At 44.0% G+C, this 25,499-nt stretch overlaps 1 protein-coding gene across 1 annotated transcript in view; it reads right to left on the bottom strand.

The window, feature by feature from the left end:
* The window catches only part of PDE1A (phosphodiesterase 1A), a 138,169-nt gene extending 113,171 nt beyond the window's left edge, over positions 1-24,998 (bottom strand). Inside the window, exon 1 of the mRNA XM_082201231.1 lies at positions 24,161-24,998. Within this exon, the coding sequence (XP_082057357.1) occupies positions 24,161-24,270 (110 nt within the window). The 5' untranslated portion in view covers positions 24,271-24,998. The remainder of the gene's footprint in view (positions 1-24,160) is intronic.
* Between the last annotated feature and the right edge of the window lie 501 nt (positions 24,999-25,499).

Genomic DNA, 25,499 nt, shown 5'->3' with positions numbered 1-25,499 from the left:
CCCTGGCCTGCTTTTTGTCCTGCCCCACTGCTGCCAGGTGGGGATCAGTCCCTCCTGCCCATTGCAGTTGTTTTTAAATATGCACAGGAGTTCATTTCTACAGATAATAATAATAAAAATATTATTTATGCCTCACCCATTTGCAAGTTCTCTCAGATTTACCTTTTTCCTAACATGAAGAGTGTTCTGTTATTGGGTTATTAATGCCTCTTTAGCCAAAATATCTCTGAATACTCTCCTTTTTCCATCCCCTCCTACAGTTTTCACACTTCTCCAGCATAAATTCAGATATTTTCTTTTCCTTCAGAATGCTCCAAACACAAACACACTTGCTCTCCCACTAAGGAACAGATTTTCTTTCTACCAGGCTAACAATAACAACAACAAAAATATTTTGTTTAATTCAGGACGGCTAATTAACCTTTTTGAGGTAGTTTGGACATCTGAGCCAATGTGCTCTGAGCGCTATTTTAAATAACATTCTCCCTTGACCATTTCCTTTCTGTTAATATATTAATTACTAGAATATCGTGTCTACTTCTTCTTTGGACATCTTTTCGAAGAAATTCCCAGAATGGTGGAAAGGAAGGGGTTTGATGGGCTGTGATCTTATGCTCACCTATGTGAGAGTAAGCTCCCCTGAACTTAGTGAACTACATCTGACTAAGCATTCTGGACAGGACTGGAGAAGAAGTTGAACAGAAGCATCTCACTGAGATAATACATTAGGTTCCTGCAGTTGTGTTGCTGTTGTTTACCAGGAGTGAGATGGCAGGAAGGTCAGCGTAGTGCAAACACAGAAGCAGAAATATCAGAGATGCCTGCACCAGTTTGTTTGCACTGTATTGACCACCTGCTCTCCCTTCTGATAAGCAACAGCAACTCCTCTGCCAGGAAGCCAGTGCAGCAAGTGACCTGGCAAGTTTAGTGATCTGCTGAAGTCTGTTCTCCAATCTCTCAGACTCCACCCCCACCCCCGTAAAAGAGGTTTCCATTTTTCTGACCCTTCCCTAGAGTACTTTAGAACTTAGGTGGGTGTGATGTATCATGCTTACCTTACTATCGTGAGGTGCCTAAGGGTGGTGTAAGTGTGTTTTTCCTTTCCAGTAAACACTTCTCCAGCACCCTGCAGCCTCCCTGGATGCCCGTCTTTCATGATTTGAAAACGCCCCATGGAAACAGCGGCCTCATGACATTTTGCCCTGGGCTTAAACTGAAGTCTGGGCACCTGGGAAGACCACAGAGTGCAGATGTGATAGGAATTTTATGGTCTTAGATATATGGTAATGTTCATAAGTGTACCAACCAAGCACGTACATAGATCAGCACAGGAAGACCAACCTGGAACCATTTTGATTACTAAACTGAGCAAATGTTTTCTCTGTAAGGTCAAAGTGGGAAACCTCCCCATTGTCTCTTTCCTCACAAATCCTGTCTTAAGGGTATGTCTGTGTTTGGATAGGGTGTGAGCCTGTGACATGGCCCAGGAACTAAGTATTTATGATTACAAAAGACTCGCCAGGCTCCCCAGGCAATCCAATCAAGTAACCTGCCAGACAGGAGATAAACAATGACAGGAGGAAAACAACATTCAAATTTCTGTTTTAGACCACCTTTTCTGTGATGTTGGTATGATGTATCTGAGGGGTGGTCTTAGGTTACACCCCTTCTGTGATTTATGTATGATGTTTCTGGGGGTGGTCTTGATCTACAGGGTGGCAATTTCAAAAGTCTTTATAAGGCCTTGCACGCCATTGTTCTGGGTTCCTCCTCCTCTCCTGCGGGTGAGGGGAGCACCCTGTTGCAACAGATCAATAAAGATCAAGCTTACTAGCTGCTTTGCTTCTCAATATTCTCTGGTTGGCCTCTGTTATTTTCTCCTACCAATAGGGAACCTATGTAAGGACTCTATATGGGCTCTTGGATACCCCATAAGGGAAAAGGGCAATTTTTGCGTGGACAGGCGGAGTCCCCAGATCCCGCGCGGTCCCCCCCCCCCCGTCATGTGAAATAACGACTCATGACAACGTGCTATGGGATTAAATTGGCCACAACTTTATTACATTTCAAATGTGGGTAGACCTTGGCTCAGGCATTGGGCGTTCTCCCTCCCCAGTCCCCAGCCGGGGACCTAGGGAGCATCAGGGTTATCCAGTGTGGGGGGGGATGGGCCGGCTCTGGAGAACATATGTTCAAGCAGAGATAGCCACCCCCATTACGCCGCCGCCGCAGGGGAGAGCAATGACGACCTTTCAGCGTACGGTCAAAGCCTCCCTTCAGAAACCCCTTTAACGGGGAACCCTGGTATCGCCGCCGCAAAGAGGAAGATGGACTAAAGGATTCCGCCCAAGGCCTGATACCGCCAAAGTTGTGACGTTTTGCTACGGGAAAGGCGAAACCTGCCAATGCAGGGAAATTCCTTTCCGGCCCTTTAACAGCGACCTTAACGTAGCAGCGCCCGCATACCTGTGAAGAAAAGTTAACCTGCAAAACCTGTGAAGAAAAGTTAACCTGCAAATAAGACATTATCTGAGGGTGGGTAGGGTGGGAGAAGCTCTGGAGCCAAGTGAGGATTCCCAGGTAAGATCCTCCCTCTATTGTGTGGGCAGTTAATCCCTCCCCTACCTGGCCTGGTCTCCTTGGCAACGCTTCCCCCAGGTGGGATTGGACAACTGACTGAGGTAGGCGGAGACCTCCAGGTATCCCACCTGAGGGAAGGCAAAGCCAAGCCAAGCCTGTTGGGGCCGCTCCAGACCTAGGGGCTGCACGCGTCCACGCAAAGGGCGCCCCCCGTTTTAAGCGGGGAGCGGTCATTGTTTACAGCAGAGACCACTGCTGAGATGATTTATAGACAAAGACAAGTCAGGCACAAACACTCCCCAGCAACTTCGAGAGCGAGGTAAACATGACAAAAATCCGGCGTCCTTCCCTCTTGAATTTCTCCAAACATTCCCCCCCCTTTCATTATTTTCAAATGGAGTTTCTTTTCTCATTAATTGGTGGAGAATGGTTGAGGCCATGGTGAAGGGTTGGCCTGGCAGAAATCTCCAGCACAGCATTAGTTTGAATAGGATGAAATCCTTTTCAGTTCAGAGCTGTGAGAGGTTAGGCTCATGTTTTATCCCCTTCACAAATCACTTCATTTCCCCTCATGCCTTTCTAGTTAGTTAGTACTGGAGGCAGCACTTTTTTTTCATTTTCCGAATTATATGACATTCTTTAGGAGTTGCTGTGCACCCTCATCCTCCCATTGCTGGTGCTCCTATGAGGAATTTTTAACCAGGTGGGCAACGACAAATGATGTGGCAGTCTTGCTATTGTCTCCACCCTGCCCCTGGCAGGTGGTAAGATACAACTTTCATCTCTCCTATTAGAAACCGACTCATGCAGTGGTTTGCTGGTGGGCTATTAATCTGTTCCACTCCTTGCCACTGTGGTCTCAGCTGCACTATGCATTTGAGGCAGTATCATACCTCAGAAATGGTTGCCTCACAAAATAATCCTGATTTGATAGGGCTGCTAAGAATTCTTCACAGGCCATGATTCCTCTCAGAGCTACAGTTAGCCAGAGTCCCCTGGGAAGAGGAATTTATTGTTAAACAACTCTGAGAACCATATCTCTGGGGGGTGGGGGGGCGGGGGATAACAGGGATCTCCTTACAACTCATTGCACCCTTAACAAACTACAGCTCTCAGGATTCTTCAGGGGGAACCATTTTGGCTTAAAGTGGTATCATACTGCTTTAAATGTACAGTCATATCTCGGGTTACAGACGCTTCAAGTTGTGCTTTTTTGGGTTACGGACCCTCCAAAACCCAGAAGTACCTGAACGGGTTACTATCGGGTTTGGGGGGTCATGCATGCGCAGAAGTGCTAAATCGCACTTTGCGCATGTGCAGAAGCACCAAATCGCAACCCGCGTGTGCTCAGATGCGCCTCTGTGGGTTGCGAACGCTGCAGGTTGCGAACGTGCATCCCGCACAGATCACATTCGCAACCCGAGCATCCACTGTACAGTGCATATGTAGTGACATTGGGGTAGAAGAGATGTTTTCTTCATTTTGATATTCTCTTCATTTTCAGTACTAAAAAACATTTCTTTCCATTACTCTTCCTTTAAGATCAAAGCAGTGTTATATCCAAGGTAGATGCTGCACCACTGAGCCGTGGCCCAGGGCGGAGGGGAGAGAGGCAGAGTCAAATATCTCCAATTATGAACGAAATAGCATTTCTTATCTCCAGCTCTACATGTGTTTTCTCCTTATAAGATAAGGGGGAAGGGAAATAAATAAAGGGGAAGCAAAAATAAGAATTGTGTAGTATCCATCCTACTGAGTGGGCAAAAGTCAGGCAAATGCTTATTATTTTTATTATTATTACAACTTGCAAAAGATAAAATATTCAGTTTCTACACACACACACACACACACAGGGTTAGTCTCCCCCCCCCCCCGAACAATGTGCAAATTCACCTGGTGTTGCTTGGCTTCTCTGTAATTTGCTCAGGTCACACGCAAAGCATCTAAGCTTATCTTAGTAAAAATGTGGGAAATGTTGACTTCCTCAGATTTAGCAAACATCTTCAAAGGACAGGATGAGGGATGGGGAAAGCGTTTTCAAAGAGCAGATAGGAAGCTTTTCTAATCTGGAACATATGCTTAACTGCAACTGGAAGTGAAGAGTTTTACATGAATATATATATATAACACATAACTTACTGCAGATCTATGAAAACAGCATGATTATCATGACATTTACTCCTACTTGAACAATCTCTGGAAGAGATACATGACAGCTTTACCGCAGGAGACTGTCCCTGTTCTCAGACATACCAAGAAACCATCAAGGAAGTGAAGCTGCTAGCCCTACACAGCCCCCCCCCCCAATTGAGAAGTAAGAGAAAAAGTCTTGTGGAACTTCCAAGCTCCACTTAATCAGAAGATGCCATTGTTTTCCAGGTATCTCAATGTGATTTCTCCTGCTCAGAGAAGGTTGATCCTTCCCCCATCCATCTCAGTCCATCCTCAACTAGTCTCACTTTTTACTTAGAACCAGACCATGTCTGTCAACACCTTCCCTTCTTAGTCTAAGTGTTGCCCTTGTAGAACTCAGCTGGGGGAGGATGGGAACAATTCTAAAATTAGTGGGCTCTGCCTGTCACTTTCACTGGCTCTGCCCACTATTGACTGCCCTGCTTTCTACCCTACCATTCCCAAAGGGCATTCGGGTACCCCTAGTCCTGCTTTTCCTCCAAGTAACCCAGATTTGTATGAGAGAGATGTAATCCTATGTTTACCCTCAAAACAGCTGCTCCCTAACAAGAAGATCCGGGTGAGGTTGGCATGAAGTCACCTGGAACGCTCAGAGATTGGATCCTTAGTTGTCCAAATCCAAAACTCTATCTGCTACAAGAATTTATATGCCACCATTTATATCCCCCCCAGAGGCTTACATAAAAAGCCATAAAACTGACCAAAACATGATATATACTGTAAAACATTGAAGTATGACTATATTGAAACACAGCAATTAAATCAAAACGGAGCACCAATATTAAAAAGAAATCTCAAATCATAAGAAATTATTCAGGCTCTGTTTAAAAGCCAGTAGAGTGGGGAATCAAACATATCTTTTTCGGGAGAGAATTCCACAAGCACTGAACAGATCAGGACTTCCTATTCTGTTATCTTTTATGTTGTGAACTGGCCTGAGATCTGCGAAAGAAGGGTGATATACAAATTTAATTAATAATAATAATCCGTGCTGTAAGGCTAACCTGCTCTTCTGACTGCCTATCAAACCTAGTTATAACCAAGAAGAATTTCATTTTGTTATTTCATTTAATTGTCATTTTTCTCACAGCTGTGCCATCACTGTATCATCATGGCTACTAATTTGGGATTATTTTGTGCGTAACCAGGAGCAGAAGCAAACAGGTGGGCGGCTGCATCTTTCTTCCATGGTTCAGATAACTCACACGGTGCCATCAGCGTAGGACTTTAGGGCAGACATCTAGGGACCGCTGAGCTGAATGAGCAGGAGAGCCTCTAAACACAGCTAGCACTGTGCCAAAGATTTCTTCATTTTTAAAAAAATGATTCACCACTGGTTAATGAGAAAACGAACTGCATTCAAAAAATCATTAGAGGGGAGAGAAAACGTTGATGAAATTCTCTTGCATGGGTGTCTTTCAGTGATCAGTTTACTTTTGAGTTTGCAAAGGGGAGATGCAAGTGTAATTTCTTTCATTCTGGAAATAATCTGCCTTGCAGTCCGTACTTTGCAGCCCACCCAGGTGCCCACCATCCCAGAAAACAGCACAACATCTTAGTGCAGGAGGTTAGGAAAGTCCTCCATCATGCATTTGACAGTTGGCCATTGCTTGCTTTTAAGTGAAATAAATGCAGGTGATAGGTAAAAGAAAGCGCAAAGATCTCAGGCACTTGGTAGCCAGTTTTCAACGTTTCAATTGAAATTCAGGGGGGAAATGTTATGAGGTAACTCCACCCACGTGGATTTTTTTTCAGACTTGGAAGCACAGGCAGCCAGGGAGGCTGCAAAGCACTGGACAAATGTTTACTATAAAGAGAAGCACACCCATCAGCCTTGGACCCTTTGCAGTGATAAAGAGAGCTCAATCCCCCAAACACACTGAAATTCTAAAGCAGCCCCCTGTGAATGAAGAAGCCACTTTTGTGGGGAAGAAACCATTTGAAATGTTTCAGCACTGCGCTGCACCACACACAGCATCACTGGCTTGCCACATTTTGACGTAAACAAAATAATATACATTACTATCTAAAGAAACCCCTCCTCATATTAAGTAAAAAAATCCACACCATACATTTAAAACACTCTTATACTGCTTTAAACAGTGGTGTGACTTCCTCCCAAATAATACTGTAATGGGAACTGCAGTTTAAAAGATGCTATCATCAATTTCCAGAGTTGTTTAATAACCAATCCCTCTTTGCAGGGAACTCTGAGAATTGTAGCTATGGGAGGAAGAATAGGTATCTGCTAAAAACTTTCAGCACACTTAACAAATTACAATCGCCCAGATTTTGTGGGTGGAGAGCCATGACTGTTAAATATATAGTGCAGATGTGCCCTCGCAACTTGTGGCTGAAGCTTACATGTTTCCCCTGTGCAAGTTCTTCTGGAATAGTAAAAGGAGGGGTGCTTTTTCTCTTTAAAAACAGCACTGTGCAAGGGACTTACCCCTGTGCTTCACAATGTTGTGGCTAACATACAAAGCTGTTCTTGATACAAATTAAATATCAACTTATGGAAACTTTTTAAAAAACTTCTTGTTTTACCTCATTTTCTCCGTCCTTGCCCATCTTCTCTAAAAAAACAACAACCCCTAACTTATGAAAATGAACTTCAATCAAGGCCTGTATGGAAATATAATCTTCTCATTAACAGAATCCACAAAACAGTTGTAGGATGTACAAGGCGGAATCAAAATCTGTATTACATATTCAAGAGGATGATTGCTCCCAAAATAATCTCATCCCTTTTATTAGGCTCTCTGGAGGGAAATCTTGATTGCAGGAAAATTGTTCCTCCCCAGCCTCCCACAATGAGCAAGTACCACTTCCCAAGGGGATAATTAGCACTCCTCCGACATCAGTCTCCTCCCTCTCTTCCCTCCCACCTTAAACTCCTTGATGTTTAGAAGTTAAATCACAACACCATCAAAACCACTGCGGATACCGGTGTGATTCTAGATGATCAATGGTCTATCTGGTCCTAAAGAAAAACAAACCATAGTTGCCCACCATTTCCTATCTCATTATAAAAAGTTCACCCGGATGAAACACACAATTAAGATGTACTAATTAGCTGACAACGTTCTTTCACACTTTCCTGCCGAAGCAATTATTTAATACTTGAAGTATTAGAGAACAAGCTACCCAAGCCTGGAGACTCATGTGGTTCAGGTCTTCCTGAGCTCTACTTCATGCCTAGGGAATCACACAAGTTTACACACGCTCCTACATAAATATATATATTTCTGCACATAGACATGTATCAGAACAGGAAGAAGGCTAGGCAAAAACATTCATCCCTAGCATGCAAATTATCTGTTAGCAGGAAGGTTTTTGTAATACCAAGATTCCTCACCTGAAATCTGAAATCGCACGTATTTGCTTGTATTAAGAACATCGTAAGAACCTCACTGCTAGATCCAAGTCAAAGGCACTACCTTTAACATCCTGTAGACAACAGTGGTTTTAATTATCAGTCCTTTGATGGGCTTTAACATGGACCATTTTTAAATTGCTGGGTTATTGCTTGTTTGTTTACTACTGATCAATTTGTGATATGTTTTGCTTTGTTTTAAGCCGGGGTAGGCAATGACCGCTCCAGGCTTAAAACGGGGGGCGCCCTTTGCGTGGACGCGCAGCCCCTAGATCTGGAGTGGCTCCAACAGCATAGGCTTGGCTTTGCCTTCCCTCAGGTGGGATACCTGGAGGTCTCCGCCTACCTCAGTCAGTTGTCCAATCCCACCAGGGGGAAGCGTTGCCAAGGAGACCAGGCCAGGTAGGGGAGGGATTACCTGCCCACACAATAGAGGGAGGATCTTACCTGGGAATCCTCACTTGGCTCCAGAGCTTCTCCCACCCTACCCACCCTCAGTTAATGTCTTATTTGCAGGTTAACTTTTCTTCTCAGGTTTTGCACATTAACTTTTCTTCACAGGTATGCGGGCGCTGCTACGTTAAGGTCGCTGTTAAAGGGCCGGAAAGGAATTTCCCTGCATTGGCAGGTTTCGCCTTTCCCGTAGCAAAACGTCACAACTTTGGCGGTATCAGGCCTTGGGCGGAATCCTTTAGTCCATCTTCCTCTTTGTGGCGGCGATACCAGGGTTCCCCGTTAAGGGGTTTCTGAAGGGAGGCTTTGACCGTACGCCAAAAGGTCGTCATTGCTCTCCCCTGCGGCGGCGGCGTAACGGGGGCGGCTATCTCTGCTTGAACATATGTTCTCCAGAGCCGGCCCATCCCCCCCACACACACTGGATAACCCTGATGCTCCCTAGGTCCCCGGCTGGGGACTGGGGAGGGAGAACGCCCAATGCCTGAGCCAAGGTCTACCCACATTTGAAATTTAATAAAGTTGTGGCCAATTTAATCCCATAGCACGTTGTCATGAGTCGTTATTTCACATGACGGGGGGGGACTGCGCGGGATCTGGGGACTCCGCCTGTCCACGCAATCTAAGGCCTGTGGGCTGGATGCAGCCCAATCGCCTTCTCATTCCAGCCCGCAAATGGTCCAGGAATCAGCGTGATTTTAACTTGAGTAGAATGTGTCCTTTTATTTAAAATGCATCTCAGGGTTATTTGTGGGGCATAGGAATTCATTCATTTCTCCCCAAAAAATATAGTCCAGCCCACCACATGTTCTGAGGGACGGTGGACCAGTCCATGGCTGAAAAAGGTTGCTGATCCCTGTTTTAAGCTTTTAATTCTCATGTCACGCTATTAATTTATCAATGTTATTTATCCACCTTAGATATTTCTTCAAACAAAAAGGTGGCTATGAACATTTTAAAAAGATAATAACTTCTGTTCTTATTTCAGCCCAAAGAAACATTTCTGAATTGTCATAATTCATATGAATTGGCCCATCAGAAACTCAAACCAGGAATGGAACAGGAATTGCGCAATCTATATATACTATAGTCAATGTTGTGTGTTATCTTTAACATATTCCTTGAGAGCCTTTGTAAGTAATGATTTTATCCAAACAATGGCATGCTGTACTTTACGCTTGGGTAAATTTAGAAGTTATAAAGCATATTGTAGCAAAGACATTTAATAAGGATTAATCTGCATACCTCTCCTTTATTTTTTTTCTTCATTAGCCATCATTATGAATCTAATTGTGATTCCCTCGTATTGTTATGCAAATCAGAGCCAATCCAGCATATGAAAAGCAATGTTCTAGTGGCTTGACTGTTGCCAAATAAAGAAGCCATTTTGAGACAGCTTCACACATAATCCTATGAAAAGCCCCACATTTGTGGATGCTGTGTTGAAACCATGATACGATCTGAAGCCTTGCTCTGTATCTCCCTCACTTTACTGAAATGAGAACCAACTTCCTAAATGACAGCAATTAATCAATCACATGGTTCCTAGAACTGTTATCATATTCAAGGACATGTAATCATCTCTCTGTTTAGTGAAACTTTAATAGCCCAGGGATCCAGAGGTGATTATACTACAACTTTCATCAACCCTGACCATTGACAGGTGGCTACTTGGATAACAGAAGCAATCGTTGCACAACACTGTGCCTACTTTATCTTGTTCTTAAACCATACACCAGGCTTCCTCAAACTCGCCCTCCAGATGTTTTGAGACTACTATTCCAATCATCCCTGACCACTGGTCCTGATACCTAGGGATCTTGGGAGATGTAGGTCAAAAACATCTGGAGGGCGAGTTTGAGGAAGCCTACCATACACACTTAATAGAGCTCTATCAGCAGTAGATTTACCTATTCACATCAGTGAAGAAGGACAATTTTTTAAGCATAGTACCAAACAATCTGAAAAATGCAGAGGGGAATTAGCACGTTCAATACTAATTTTCTTTCTACTCATCTTAAATGACTAAGGCTGCAGTCCTACAGACCCTGGGATGGCATCCCTATAGGATGTTTTGGAATCTCAGAGAGAGAGAGAGAGAGAGAGAGAGAGAGAGAGAGATGCTCCCAGAGAGGAAAGTTGTCTTTATGAGGGCCCTTCCATGTTGACCTGCCCAGTTCTTACAATCTCTTCGTAGTGATGCCACCTTCTGTGGTTTGCAGTCAAATACTCTACCACTGAGCTATACCCCCACCTTCTGTGGTTTGAAAGGTGGCAGCATGTGAAAGGACCTTCTCTGTGGTGGCCCTCAGGTTATGGAATGACCTCGCTCCAAAACTGTTTCTTGGGTGCCGCCACTGTATGCTTTTCAATAATTGGTCAAGATGCACCTCTTTACCCAGACCTTTGCTTGAATGGGTATCTCTCCTCCTCTTACATTGCTGCACACAGCAGTTATGTGCTACTGTTTTGTTACTCTGATATCAGGGGTGTAGGTGTGGGTGTGTTTTTTAAAAAAATTAATTGTACAGTGGTACCTCGGGTTACATACGCTTCAGGTTACACACTCCGCTAACCCAGAAATAGTACCTCAGGTTAAGAACTTTGCTTCAGGATGAGAAAGGAAATCGTGCTTCGATGGTGCAGCGGCAGCAGGAGGACCCATTAGCTAAAGTGGTGCTTCAGGTTAAGAACAGTTTCAGGTTAAGAATGGACCTCCCGAACGAATTAAGTACTTAACCTGAGGTACCACTGTACATTGAATTTCTTACAACTGTGGTATTTTTTATTTTATTTTTTGCAATTTGCCCAGGGACCATTTAATGAAGGATGAGCTATAAGTACAAAGAACTAATAAGTAAATAACTAAATCATGGTTGAAATCAAAAGTACTGGGCACAACGTTGAAAAGAAGGATGAGCTTCTTTTGCGGAATTAGACGGCGGCAGCCAAAGTGGGGGGAAGAGTACTGTTCCTGCATTGCTCTGAGTCTGTGACTCATCTTCTGGGAGTGGGACCAGATTGTCTTCTTGTTCCACTTGCATGAGAGGGAAATGAATCCCGAGCAAAGTCAACATGCTGCCAAGTGTGTGTAAAAGAATGCCAGCATCTGTGGTCCATTCTTCTAAATTGCAGTCGAGTGAGGTGGCTTTTGTTGTTGTTTGTTTAAAAAGGAACAGCCCGCATTTTTAAAAAAAGAAAGAAAAGCTCTCCGACTTGTATAAGGTGTTTTGAGGAGCTTAAGGAGATCAGGAGGGGGAAACAGGTTTCAGGGACGTTTACAGGGTTGGACTTGGGTTGTCTTTCAAAATATGACACTCTGTGCAAAGCCCAAATTTGGCACCTCCAAATGGATCTTCTCAATTATGGATCTTCTCAATTTTCCATCCACTCAGCTCAGTGTCCTGTGCAGGGAACCTCCTACACCACCCTAAATCTGACGCTGACATCTGGGGTTGTGGGTGGAAAAGCAGTGCATTATTGCCCTAGAATATGCCAGGGACTGGGCAGAGAAGGAATGGTGGAGACCAACTCCCCAGCCTGACCCTTCTAGAGAAGAGGAAGACAGTTCAGAATTACAGCAGGGGGTTGAGGGAGGTCACAGTAGGAAGATGAGGGGGAAAGTTGGGAAATAATGGGAAAGGAGGAGGAGGAAGAGGAAGCACCAGGGGGTGACAGCTGGCAGACACAGTGTCTTTAGAAAGCATTCCAAACCCCACCCCTCTCCCAGAACCTGGTGAGCCTTGAAAGTAGGAGAGCAAATAGCTCAAAGGCAGAGGGTGCTTGTCCGCACCCATAGAGCAGATAAGAATGACTAATGAGGAAGTGGGAGAGACGGGGGACAGACACTCGGGACAATGCCATTATTCAAAAAGCTGGGTTCTAAAGCCTCTCTCTGTAAATACTGAATAAAAAGCGGACGTTAAGAAGCATTTCCTTGTCTTTGTACGTTCCTGGGCAACTGGCTGTGGGAGTTGCTGGCAGCCTCCTGACAGAATAACAAACCCTGCTAAATCTGAGCTCATGATATAGGTACAACAATTCTCATGCTGGGATTTCACTTATGGAAGAGCAGAGTGTACAACTACATAAATAAAACCCTCAGAAATGCCACATGCATTTCTCACATGGGTGAGAGAGATAAGTTAAACCTTCCCTTCCCGGCTGTAGTCTTGAGGAAAATCTGTCCTCAGAAGCTGCTGTAGTGGAAGTAAGAGTCTCCTGCTGACAGAAATGGGAGATTTCCCTCCCAGGGCTAATACCACCTTCAGAGAAGGGATCTATCCATTAGCAAGGTAATAAAGGATTACATTAAATTCAGATAATTATCACATTGTGTTTTTAATAGTCTGTAAGGAGCTGCCCACAGTGGCTGGGCAACCCAGTCAGATGGACGACATATAAATAAATAAATTATTATTATTATTACATGTCCAGGTTCAATCCCCAGATGGGACAACTGCATATTCCTGCATTGCAGGGGGTTGGATTAGACGACCCTCATGGTCCCTTCGAACTCTACAATTCTATGAATCTATGTTCGTGCATACACACACAGCTGGTGCAATTTGCATTTAAAGAAGAACCTGTGCATTAAATCCAAATATACTTCTACTTTCACTTCTGTTTTGTCACTCTATTAGACCAGGGGTTCCTGCTAAAGAGTTGACTGGAATATGTGCACCATTTCTTCAGTGAAAGGGTCACTTGAGTATCCCACATTATTAACAAACTTCACGCTCATCCATGTGCGTTATTTCAAAGCGATTTATTTCTTATTTGGCCTGTCTTCATAAAGATAAATAAGCCATGCTTGACAAATGGTATCATCAACCTAACCTGAATATTATTGTTTAAAGATGCTAATGAAGGTACCTTTTTTTCAAAAAGAAAAGGAAAGTAGTAGACCTGAAAGTTTCCCCGTTCAAACAAATGAGTCAATGTATGCAGAAGAGGCTGTGCGGTATGTTGTTTTTATTAATGCTTTGGGAAACTCTGCGCTAATAAGGCCTTTTGTTACAGATAAACAGGCTATTAAGTAACAACTGGGGTGGCGAAGCTCACTGTTCGTTTTAGCTCTTCTGTTTGTGGATGCAGTGAAATTATCAGGCAGTGCTTATTATGGCTGACAATTGCCAGGACTAAATTGTAGATGATTTCTCTCTCTCTCTCTCTCTCTCTCTCTCTCTCTGCTTTTCTGGCTGTTTTGACATGCCTGAGCCAGGATGACTCCTCCTTAGATGAAAACCCTAATGATGATTCCCCAATGACAGAAATGACCAAGACTTTATGGGGCCTCCTGATTCCAGCACTATGCCAGGCATAGCCAGCATCTCCAGAGAAGTGACAGCAGGCCCATCCGCAGCAGGAGACCCATGGAGGAGGATCCTGAGTGGACCACAGTGGCTCTCACACCTGCAGAACAGATGGAGGAGGTTTACTCCTCAGGGAATGCCCGGGTCAGAAGACTTCGCATGTCTCAAGGTCCAGAAGAACCAGGCTCTTTGGGAATAAGAGGCCTCTTCAGAATGAAGAAACCTTGAAGGCTGAATCCAGGCAACCAGGTTGCATAAGCTCCTCTCAGATAGCTGAAGAGTATAAGAGGTCTTTAACAACCCAGTTTCGTCTTCTGGCTTCCTCCCCTGACTGATCCTCTGCAACTGACCCCTGCTAATATTTTGCTTTTGAAAACCTACCTAGTTCTACATTGCTTCATGTGCAATGTCACACTTGCCTTATGACCGCACCTACCTTTGGACCTCAGCTGCTCCTTAGGACCCTGTATTTCTAGGTTGTCCTAATAGCTCACTGCAACCTTTATCCACTGGTGTTTAGGCACCCTGTCCTGGGGCTCTCATTTCTCCTTTGGCTTTGCTCAGGGACGAAGCAGAGTAGAAATCCGTAATTGAGCACAGAAGCAACAACAGCATACGCAGTGATATGGTGGTGAATTTCGAAGTGCCAAAGTTCACCATGACAGCCATCCTAAGCATCCCCCCCCCCAACAAAGTGAGTCCCATAGCTATGCTCTCATGGAGAATCCAAAAATGCAAGCCACTGTGTTGGTCCATTATTATTATCACACGCCAAAGAGCAGCAGTACAAAGTACAACACCCTATTTCTTGGGAGCAACAAGATTGTATTCCTGTGCAAAGCTTCCCGGAAGGAAGCACCAGCACTTCCTGGCTCCACTTACCGCTGCCTGCATGGGTTCAAAAGACATTGGGCAAGGGCTTCTACTTGCATAATGGGGCTTCCCCACTCTCCTCTCCCCGTGCCCCCCCCCAACTTGGCTGGGTAGGATTGGGATTATTGCACAAGAGGAGAGGGAATAACATTCCATGTGGCAAGCATACAGAACGTTTGTAACAAGACAACGTTGAATTCTGCACATTCAGCTCTAGCAAGAGATCTTCAGCCAGTTGAAGCATAACCTTTTAGCTTTTAATTAGAAATGCACGCTTTTTTAAATTAGAAATGCAATCTTGCAAAGAGGTGTTGCCATTTCGGCTGCCAGTACGAAGGAGGAACACTGTCAAAGGAAAGTATACAGCCCCTGCTTGATTTCTTTCCTCATTCTCCAACTTCCTCTAAGCTAATCTATTATCAACAAACTCAAGAGTCTCATTGTCATCACATTCACTTGCCAGAGTGAGGAGAACGCCATCAGTTACCCTGGCGTTTCGGCAGATGACATCATCGCTCCTGCTCTAGCAGAAAAACCCTGGATAGAGATGTACTTCCCTTCCTTTATGCCTCTGAGCATACAGAGGGCTACAATAAACCAGCAAGAAAGCAGTTTGTTGGGTGTCCTATCACATACGAGGGACGTATTGCGGATCCCTTCTCAGTGGTTATGTAGCTCAGTAGCACATCACATGCTTTCAATGCAGAAGGTCAAGATTTGATTCCTAACATCTCCAGTGAGAAAAGATCAGGTAGCAAAGAGCCCATGCCCCTGGTCTCTGCTGCCACACTGCTACCATCTATGGGGGGAAAATAACACTTGAACGCTTGCACTGTTGGTGGCTCAAAAATACGAGATTCCTGTATTGCAAGGGGGTTGGACTAGACTGCCCACAGGGTCCATCCCAACTCTACAATTTTATAATTCTATGAAAGGATGTATACAGCAACAGGGTGAACATCAGTGTTCAGCTGGTCTGCCCTGGACACTTGGATCAGGAGTGTTCAATGGTATCCAACTAATGAGTCCCATCAGTGCATGGATTTGCACCTGTGCAACAGAACTTTCCCCCTTTCCTCCATCACCCCCCCCATGATATCTCCAAATCTGCTCCAGAGGGTTGGGAGAACCCCTAGAGCAGATTTAAGGGGGAGACATAGGGGTGGGAATTCCATTATGCAAGCAGGAATCCTTGTGCTGATGGGATGTATTAGTTGGCTGGGGACTTGGGTGGCGCTGTGGTCCTATAAACCACTGAGCCTCTCAGGCTTGCCAATCGTAAGGTCAGCAGTTCAAGTGTGTGATGGAGTGAGCTCCCGTTGCCTTGTGCCAGCTCCTGCCAACCTAGCAGTTCAAAAGCATACCAGTGTGAATAGATAAATAGGTAGGTAAATGGCATTTCCATGTGCTCTGGCTTCCGTCACAGTGTCTCATTGCACATGATCCAGAAAAACTGTCTGCAAACCAACGCCGGCTCCCTCAGCCTGAAAGCGAGATGAGTGCCACAACCCCATAGTCAAATTTGACTGGACTTCACTGTCCAGGGACCCTTTACCTTTACCTGTTAGTTGGCTACCACCCTTTAGATGGAATAATGTGTGCCTTTTTCCCACCCGAACCCCAGAAAACAGCTTCAAATCTACATCTCTCCCCCCCCCCCCGTATTCATAATATAGTTTTTGTGTCACATTTCTGCTGCCAATTGCATTTAAAGGCATGGACAATTAAAAACACGGGGAAAGAATTCAACATCACATTATGTCCATCATTCCATCAGGGCAAAGCATTGTCAGGTGGAACAATCTACCCTATATTATGTTCTAGGGGTTCTCCTGACCTCTTCCCTCATGAACCAATGTTGGGGGTGCAGAGGGAGCACGGGGGGGGGTAAGGGGGAGGGAAACATGAATCTTTGTGTACGTTTCTGCTGATGAGACTCATTTCGTTCATGATGCTGCTGCCTATTTGTACTTATTGCTCTAGCTGAGACACCTTGAAGAAGTGATATATTCCAAGAATGCACACAGACAAAACAGTGTAGTCCTCACCTAACAGCTGCAAAAGACTCCTGTGAATTTTCAGAGGCTTATAAGTTTATGGTTTAAATGCCTCAACCAGAAAAGTCAATTCAATTCATTTAAATTACAGGCTTCTTCATTTGCTCCACTGAATGGTAGCAAAATTGCCTGGTTTCTGTTTTGACCTTTAACTAGGGTTGGATGAATCTGTCAGTTTTGTCTTCTCTCACATTTCTCATTTTTCCAGTCTCATATTTTCCCATGGGTTTGTGGATTCTTTGAAAAGAAAAAGTCCTTATGAATATTCGCCCACCTTTTATTGCTCATTTCTGTATGCAATTTTGCCTAATGTGCACATCTTTGCAAGCAGTTTCCCTGTGCTTCATGCATTCTCGTGTGTTATTTGCACCAACATATGCATTTTTATCCACCCTTTCCCCCAATACATGAATCTCTGTATGCACTGTTTGGCTGGAGAACTGAATTGCAAAATTCTGAAAAGTGCAAATATAGAAGGATTATTGGGCGGCATATTGTATTGGGAGGTGGAAAATAGGCACAGTCACATCAAAATGCAAAACAAGCCGCATTTCAGCCCCATGCCTACCTCCTGAAACAATATTTTGTCACCACTCCTTGCTACATGCAAAGACGCCCAGCAGGCAGCTGCTCATGGCTTGCTGAACTCCTCTAACTGATCTCTGGAAAGAGAACTGCAATGACTGAATGATGGGCAGCAATGAAATCATCAACACATTTGGCTGTAGCATCAAGTGTGAGTGCAACTCCTTGGCAGGAAAACCAATGCTGTTTCACTGCAGAAACTTAACAAATGGATATTGACAGGGTCAAGTAGGAGTGCGAGTCCTCTATAAGCTTCCCTGTTTACCCGCAGCTGCTTGGGTTAGAGGTTTGACTTTTTCTCCCTTCTGCGCAGCTGTTGCAGATAGACACTTGTGGAAGACACAGCCTGATAGTTGGAGATACAAGCATGACTTACTGCATATGATGCTCTGTGCAGGGCTGCCTTTGAAAATGTTCTGGAAACTGCAGTTGGTCCAGAACAAGGATGCAAGACACTTTGCAAGACTGGGATGAAGATGATAGATAGATGATTGATGAGAGAGAGAGAGAGAGAGAGAGAGAGAGAGAGGGAGGGAGAGAGAGAGAGAGATGATAGATAGATATAGATGATAGATAGATAGATAGATAGATAGATAGATAGATAGATAGATAGATGATAGATAGATAGATGATAGATGATAGATAGATAGATAGATAGATAGATAGATAGATAGATGATAGATAGATAGATAGATAGATAGATAGATAGATAGATAGATAGATATAGATAGATAGATAGATGATAGATAGATAGATGATAGATGATAGATAGATAGATAGATAGATAGATAGATAGATAGATAGATGATAGATAGATGATAGATAGATAGATAGATAGATAGATAGATAGATAGATAGATAGATAGATGATAGATAGATAGATAGATGATAGATAGATAGATGATAGACTCTTTATTTGCATCAGCCACTAGCCATAGCAAACTTAACTGTAGAAAATACATTTTGGGGGTTTATATCAATAATCAAATAATAGATCTTATTCTAATTGCCCCCGCTAAAAACCTTGCAGCTTTTGCTGTCACCTGATCATCTTGATCTGCTAAAAGAAAGGACACAGTAGCAATGGTTGAGCAACCCAGCATGGACAATAATAGATAATAATAACCTCCCTCCTGAAATCTTTATAAAGAGTGCGAGCCAGAATGGGACGAAGCATTTTGACCATTTTATGCCTGGGCTTTGTCAGCTGCATTGGCTCCCTGTCCATTCCTGGCTCTGTTAAAATTGTTGGTGCAGCCTTTGACCTGCTAAACAGCTTGGGATGATGCTACCTGACAGACCGACACCTTCCACATGTTATCTGCTTGTGCCATCAAAAGTATGAAGAGCAGGATTGCACGCAACTTCCCAACATCCCTTGATGATTGACTTTGCTGGCTGAAGCTGATGGAAGCTGGACTCCAGAAACGTCTGGGCAGCCCCAGATTCTCCATCCTTGATGTAAAACATATGTCCCTGGTGTGTTCAAATGCTGCCTGGTTTTCCAATGAAAAGAAACCCAAGGCATCTGTTATGAAATAACAGGTAAGCTTAAATGAAAAATGTTTAAAGCTGGAAGAAAAGCATAGCAGCTAATTAGCATAAAGGAAACATGCCAACATTATATAGAAGCACTTTTATTCCTTAGCTCTGTAAAATAAACTGCTGACCTGTGATGTTGAAAGGTGGCTTGAAAGCAATTTGCAGGCCAGAGAAATCTGTACATTCTCACCTCCTGAAATGTAGGTGTAAAAGATTGCCACTGATGTTTCGGAACTTCAAAACTCCTGGGTGAAAAGTGTAATTTGAAAAGAGCTGCTGTTAGCATCATAGTGCACATTTGTGGCTGCCATTTGCTGTCCTGTTAAGAGTTCTTTGGAGATATATGCAGTGGTGAGCTCTGGCTTTCAGTGCACATGGATGCACATTGTTTTAATGGTTTAACCATTTCAGATGCCAGCTGACTCAAAGGACAGCTGCTACAAGTTTTCAGTAGAAACCAGCTGTGCACACCACTGATTGGCTAGTACTTGCAACATCACAAACCCTCATCCCACCTGCAGAGAAATATTGCAACAGTTTTTTAAATGACAAATGTTCATGCTTCACTTTTTAAACAATTACATGGATAGCCCATCTGAAGATCATGGAGGGAATTGAAGCAGAGATGACTGAAATCATTGCTTTAATCTTTGGTCAGTGCACTTTGTGCAAGCTGGGCTCATGCTACGTGAGAAAAAACAACAAAACAGCAAGCCCTGTTCAAAGGAACGCCTATGTGCTGTGCACATTTTGAGGTCCTGTTCAATTCTGAAATGGATGTGAGCTCTCTTTATGAGAGAAGATATGTCCTATTAATTTTTCCTTTATATGTCACTCATGCAGATAACTCCATGAGCTAGGACAATAGCCCCAACTGACACTTCCTTCTCTTGTTCTGACGCTTCCTTCCTGATATTTCATAAAACCAGTCAATATGCTGCCATATGTCTGACCTGAAGCTGAGGCTCCAATACTTTGGCCACCTCATGAGAAGAGAAGACTCCCTGCAAAAGACCCTGATGTTGGGAAATATTGAGGGCACAAGGAGAAGCAGATGAGATGGTTGGACAGTGTTCTCGAAGCTGCTAACATGAGTTTGACCAAACTGCAGGAGGCAGTGGAAGACCAGAGTGCCTGGCCTGCTCTGGTCCATGGGGTCACGAAGAGTCGGACACAACTAAATGACTAAACAACAACAACATGTCTGACCTGTCAAATATTCCCTTTATGTGATTTTCAAATTGACCATTTAAAAAACAAAAACAACCAAATGAAGAATGCCCACCCACCCATCAAAGTGGAGTCCTTGAAAACAAGCACAAGTAACTGAATTATCGGTGGTCATTTGGGGATGGAACTGGACATGACCAGACTTCATTTCTGCCAAACAAAACCAAGTCTTTTTCCCTTTTCTTTCTTGGAATACTGAAATAGGACTTCACTTGAATCCCTTTGCACATGGTGGACTACTGACAACCGTGTTTACCCAAAGCACTACTCTGTGTAATGGATGATGCCGTATGTTCTAGTTGTTGTTATACTGAAGAAGAATCTAGCCGAATCAGATCAGCAGCCCATCTAAGTCCCATGCGGTATTCTCACAGCCGCCAGCCAGATGCTGTAACATCTTAACATCACATTATTGATGTTTATAAAATAGAAACCGGGTGCTGGCCAATAAGATTTTTTATTTATTTCTATGTGAGATTTCTTGACCGTGCTTTCTCGTAAAGTCCCGGGGGCAGACTGCAACTGGTGTGTGTGTGATAAAAAAAATAAAACAGTTACAGTTATGAAAACAAATAATGCTGTTCCAACCAGGCAGAACAGTATAGATTTGGTAAAAGAAATGGGTTCCACCCCCAAAAAAAACCCACCTTAGCAGGCAAAGGCCAGAGTAAAGAGGTGTTCAATGAAGATGCTAGATGCATCTTTGTGAGGAAGGAATTTCACAATTTAGAGGCTGCCATAGATAAAGCCCAATCCCAGAACACCGTTCCCCACACTTCCAACAATGGCAGAACCACCAAGAGAATCTGGTTAAATTACACTGGATATATTTCCCAAGTGTCGAAAAATGTTATTTATGTATGCCACTACTGCAGCCCGTGTTTCATTAGCCCAAAAATGGAAACCGAGCAAGGTCCCAACTAACGCAGAATGGCAACTTAAGCTGATGGAATATGTGCATCTTGCAGACCTAATATAGAATAAGAGAACAAGAAGAACATACATTTAGAGAAGACTGGGAAATGTTTATTGAATATATGGGGGGGGTTGTGCACACTTGAAGACGTTGGCAGCATTAAGATAAATTCAACAGTGTAAATAAGTTTTGATGGATGTAATAATGGAATACTGAATGGTTTAGTTTATGTAAAATATGCAGGGATTTATGGTATGCAAAACAAACTATGGAAAGAGAAGAAGGGAAGTCACTGATATTTTAGGATGTTTAAATGAGCATTCCAAATCATAAAAAACAGAAAATTTAATAAAAATTATATTTTTTAAAAAATTACACTGGATATAACTGATTAACAATAAAATATCATGAACAAAATTCTCTAGATGCCAGCCAAAAGGATGAGCTTCAGGGATCTCTTTACTCTAGTTGGAACTTGGAAGACTGCCAACTTTGGGTGGGGCATTTGGAACGTTGAGAAAGTGCCGTGGGCGTCAGTCACAACATGGCTGTTGTAGCTATAAGCTGTGGATTCAGCTTATGGATGTGTGGCATAACTTAAAATGGCTGCTGTGGGGAATGTGTGTGTGTGGCATAACGCAAAATGGCTACCACATCTAAAACAGCAAGGAAAAAAAACAGAATGGCCCCCCTACACACACACACCAGCCGTCCCAACAATGCTGGTTATGGTTTGGAAGACAGCTATATCAACCACTACTTTGCTTGCTCACCAAAATAAACTTTTTACATATCTCCTCTGTTCGAAATGAAAAGGAAGGTGGATGCCCAATCTTGGCATCCAATGAAACATAGCTATGTTCAAGGGTGTGTAAGTTCAATGTAGGAGAATCCAACCAAACCAGTTGAGACTATTCACAGGAGCCATAGGAAGGGCTGAGGGGTACATTGGAATCTTCAGCCATCATGTTGATGACCCCTGTTGTACAGGGTCGTCAGACTTTCAGAGTCCCTAATCCTGAAGCTCAAGCTTGGTGATACGATGGGGTGGTCGACATGTAGTTCAGACCCGATATTTTCCAGGTCTTATGACACACAGATTGCAATCATGGTTTTAGTAATAACAGCAACACCCCTTAGAATCAACTTGCAATGCTAATAAGAGAAAATATCCTTATCTACCTTGAGCCCATATCACATGGATAAACCTGGGTTTGGTAGCAGTAAGGGATGCCTTGGTGTATCACACGTGTTCCCAACACCGGATTTCAAAGACCATGCTCTTCTGCCTCCATTTCTTTAAAAAACACCAAGTTCAGTAACTTGTCTTTCATCTGCCTAACATTATTCACCTGATTTTGCGCAGAAGGTTCAGAAATGGCACTTTTTCTGGATAAATAGCCCAGTTCCCACTGGGACCTGTTGTATAGGGAGCAACATAAAAGAATGAGTCCAAGAATAGTAAACTAGGAGGGGGTAGGAAGCACAAGTTTAATCTATACTTTCCCAAGCTGCTTTCACTGAATCTGAAATTCCCTTGTTTCCTTTCAAGTATGTATTTTCTTTTTCCTGCTGTTAACCGTGTGGATAGGATCAATACCAGTCTTTCATTCCCAGTGTTTGAAATCACTCCCTTCCTACAACTAACTCAAAACAGCGGATGCAAATGATGACAACACCTTTTGACTTTAACCTCAAACCTTTGTCACAACAATGTTCCTTCATGAGCTATTCGATTTTGTAGTTTCAGGACTTCAAACTGTGGCTTAAGTCACAGTCATGTCTGTGCGTCTGGTGACTCAAAACATGAATGGCCTCTATTGAAAAGTCTTGAGTTCAAGGGGATGCAAGGACAGGGCTTTCTGTTTGGGGTGTTGCAGCCACTGATGTCCTGTTCACACACTGCAAGTCGTCACTGGATGCTGATGAATCTGCACCTGTGAATTAAGCCTTTGTCATGCTGAAAACAGGCCATCAGACAGCCAATGATAATACAGAAATGGGTGCACCTCTTCAATGGGAGGTTCATTCTATAGAGCAAAACCTTTGGGCCCAACAAGCTTCCTCTGAAAGGTACAGTTTCTCTATGAGCATCCTTCCATCCAGGAGGACCATGCCCACATCCAGTTGAGTTAAAAATGTTCAGTTTGGTCAGTTGCTTCCAAGTTGCCATCTTCTCTTCTGCCCATCCACTTTTTTGCCCATGGTTGTGTGGCTGCAGTAGGGTCAGGGTGTGGTAGTTTCATTGCCCCCTGTTTCTCATAGGGCCCTTTCCTCCACTCCACCCACACCAGGAGTCAAGTAGGAACCATGGACCATCTTCTGAGATTATCATGTGCCAAATTAGATGGATAAATAAAGATGATGGATAGATGGATGGATGAAGATAGATAGATAGATGATGATAGATGATAGATAGATAGATAGATAGATAGATAGATAGATGATAGATAGATAGATAGATAGATAGATAGATAGATAGATAGATAGATAGATGATAGATAGATAGATAGATGATAGATGATAGATAGATGATAGATAGATAATGATAGATAGAGATGATAGAGTCATTAAACACTGAACATGCCTCTCTTGCACTGTGCATTAAAAACTGCCACTTTCAGTGCTTTCCTACTTGAGTATACTTTCCTAGATATATCTGCATGCCCCAGGACACCCATGCTCACTACGGGACGACTTTTTTCTCCTGGTCACATTGCTGCTACCCATCCAACCCCAAGCTAGACAGCAAGTTTCTTTTGGGGAGGTTGGACAGTCACACCCAACTCTTCAGAAGGTGCATGTGTTACGATGCCAGTGGCAGCTTCCCTTTTTGCCTTGGCCGATGCAAAGCAAACCACTCCGAGACACCCTATGCAACCCTGTCGATTCCATCAAATTAATCAGTCCTCAAAATCAACCACCAAATTGATCGTATTTGAGGCAAGTGGCTTGCCAATGCACCCAATGGCAATGCATGTTCTCAGAGACAACATTCAATGATAAAGGGCAAGAGCAAGAGAAGAGGTGGAATACTCACATTCCTTTGAGCCGTTGCCACATCTTCTCCGTGTGGCCTCCTATCGGATACTTTAAAGGAGCGCTCTCCATGCCCGGAGTCGTCTCGGTACCCGTGGAGCCCATGGCCATCAATGTCCAGCCAGTGGTGACAGAATTAGAGTCAATCTCAGCGGCGAGGAGGAAGAGTCTTCTTCAGTTTGGCACACAGACCAGAAGATCTGCACATGTTAGGCAGCAGCTGCTCTCATCTCTCTCGAAACCTATCAGGATTACAGAGCAGAGGGGAGCTTCTGCCTCAATTGCTGATTCACTCGGCTGGCCAAATCCACACTCTGGGCTGCCTGCCCCCTTCCCTCCGTGCCAACTCAGTCCCTTAAGCACACAGCTCTCCTGACCTCAAGACAGATTAATCCATGCCAGTGAGGCAGCAAATGTACCGCCGACCGTTGATGCTCTCCCCGCACTTGTCTCTGGTTCGGCTCAACTGCTGGAGTCCTGCGCACAGAAGCGCAGCTGTCTCATTCAAAATGTGGAGGAATCTCTGGCCACGCCGGAATCAATGTGAGCAACTAGAGTGGTCCAGGAGAGGGAATGATTTGTGCTCTCGCTTGCTCGCTCTCTCGCTCACTCACTCTCTTTTTCTCTCTGCAGTTCACAAAGCAGGGTGCAATCAGGAAGCAGGTGGCTGGAGCCAATCTGAAGTCCGCACCCTCCTTAATCAAGGGGGAGCATCTGCTTAAGCGTCACTGCTTCCCCTTCTCTGCGTTGATCCCGAATTGCTTCTCTGCAAACAAAAGCACCTCTCAGAATGAATAAGCAGAGCAGGCATGGTTGGTGTGCACGGAGCTCCTGCATAAAAGGGAATGAGAGAGAGAGCACGCTCCACAGGTTGCCATTGAAGGAGTAGGCTCTTAATTGCGACTATTCGGCTTCTCCTAGCAACTCCGCACAGTAGATTACTGTCAAATTAACCCGTTGAAAAAGCAGCAGCTGCAACCCAGTCTCCTCAGTGACTCCATTGGGACAGCAGCATGTGCAGTTTCAAAGAGGGGAGTGGGAAAGAAATCTTGGGTGCTGAGTTTTAGTACCCGCTTGCTGGGGCAGGGGGCTGGGGGGGCAGTATTATTAAGTCTGCAAATCAAAAGCCAAGTGACGGAGAGCGAATTCTTCTGCCAGTCCTGAAGCAGAGCACCAACCCTATTTCTCTAAGCCAGCTCTGGGCTTCTGGCTGCATAGCCAGCGCTGTGAAGCTGCTGGAAGAGGAAAGACTGCAGATCTGTTTCCTGTCACCTTCTTTGCTCAGAGGTATACTTGAGCATTGCTGGAGGCTCAGCGTTAGACTAGTGGTCTGGCTGGAC

Source organism: Podarcis vaucheri (genome assembly GCF_965113315.1).
Source record: "Podarcis vaucheri genome assembly, chromosome: 1".
In the NCBI taxonomy this organism is placed as follows: domain Eukaryota; kingdom Metazoa; phylum Chordata; class Lepidosauria; order Squamata; family Lacertidae; genus Podarcis; species Podarcis vaucheri.
The sequence above is the reverse complement of the archived record's forward strand: the minus strand, read 5'-3'. Positions and strand labels throughout refer to the sequence as shown.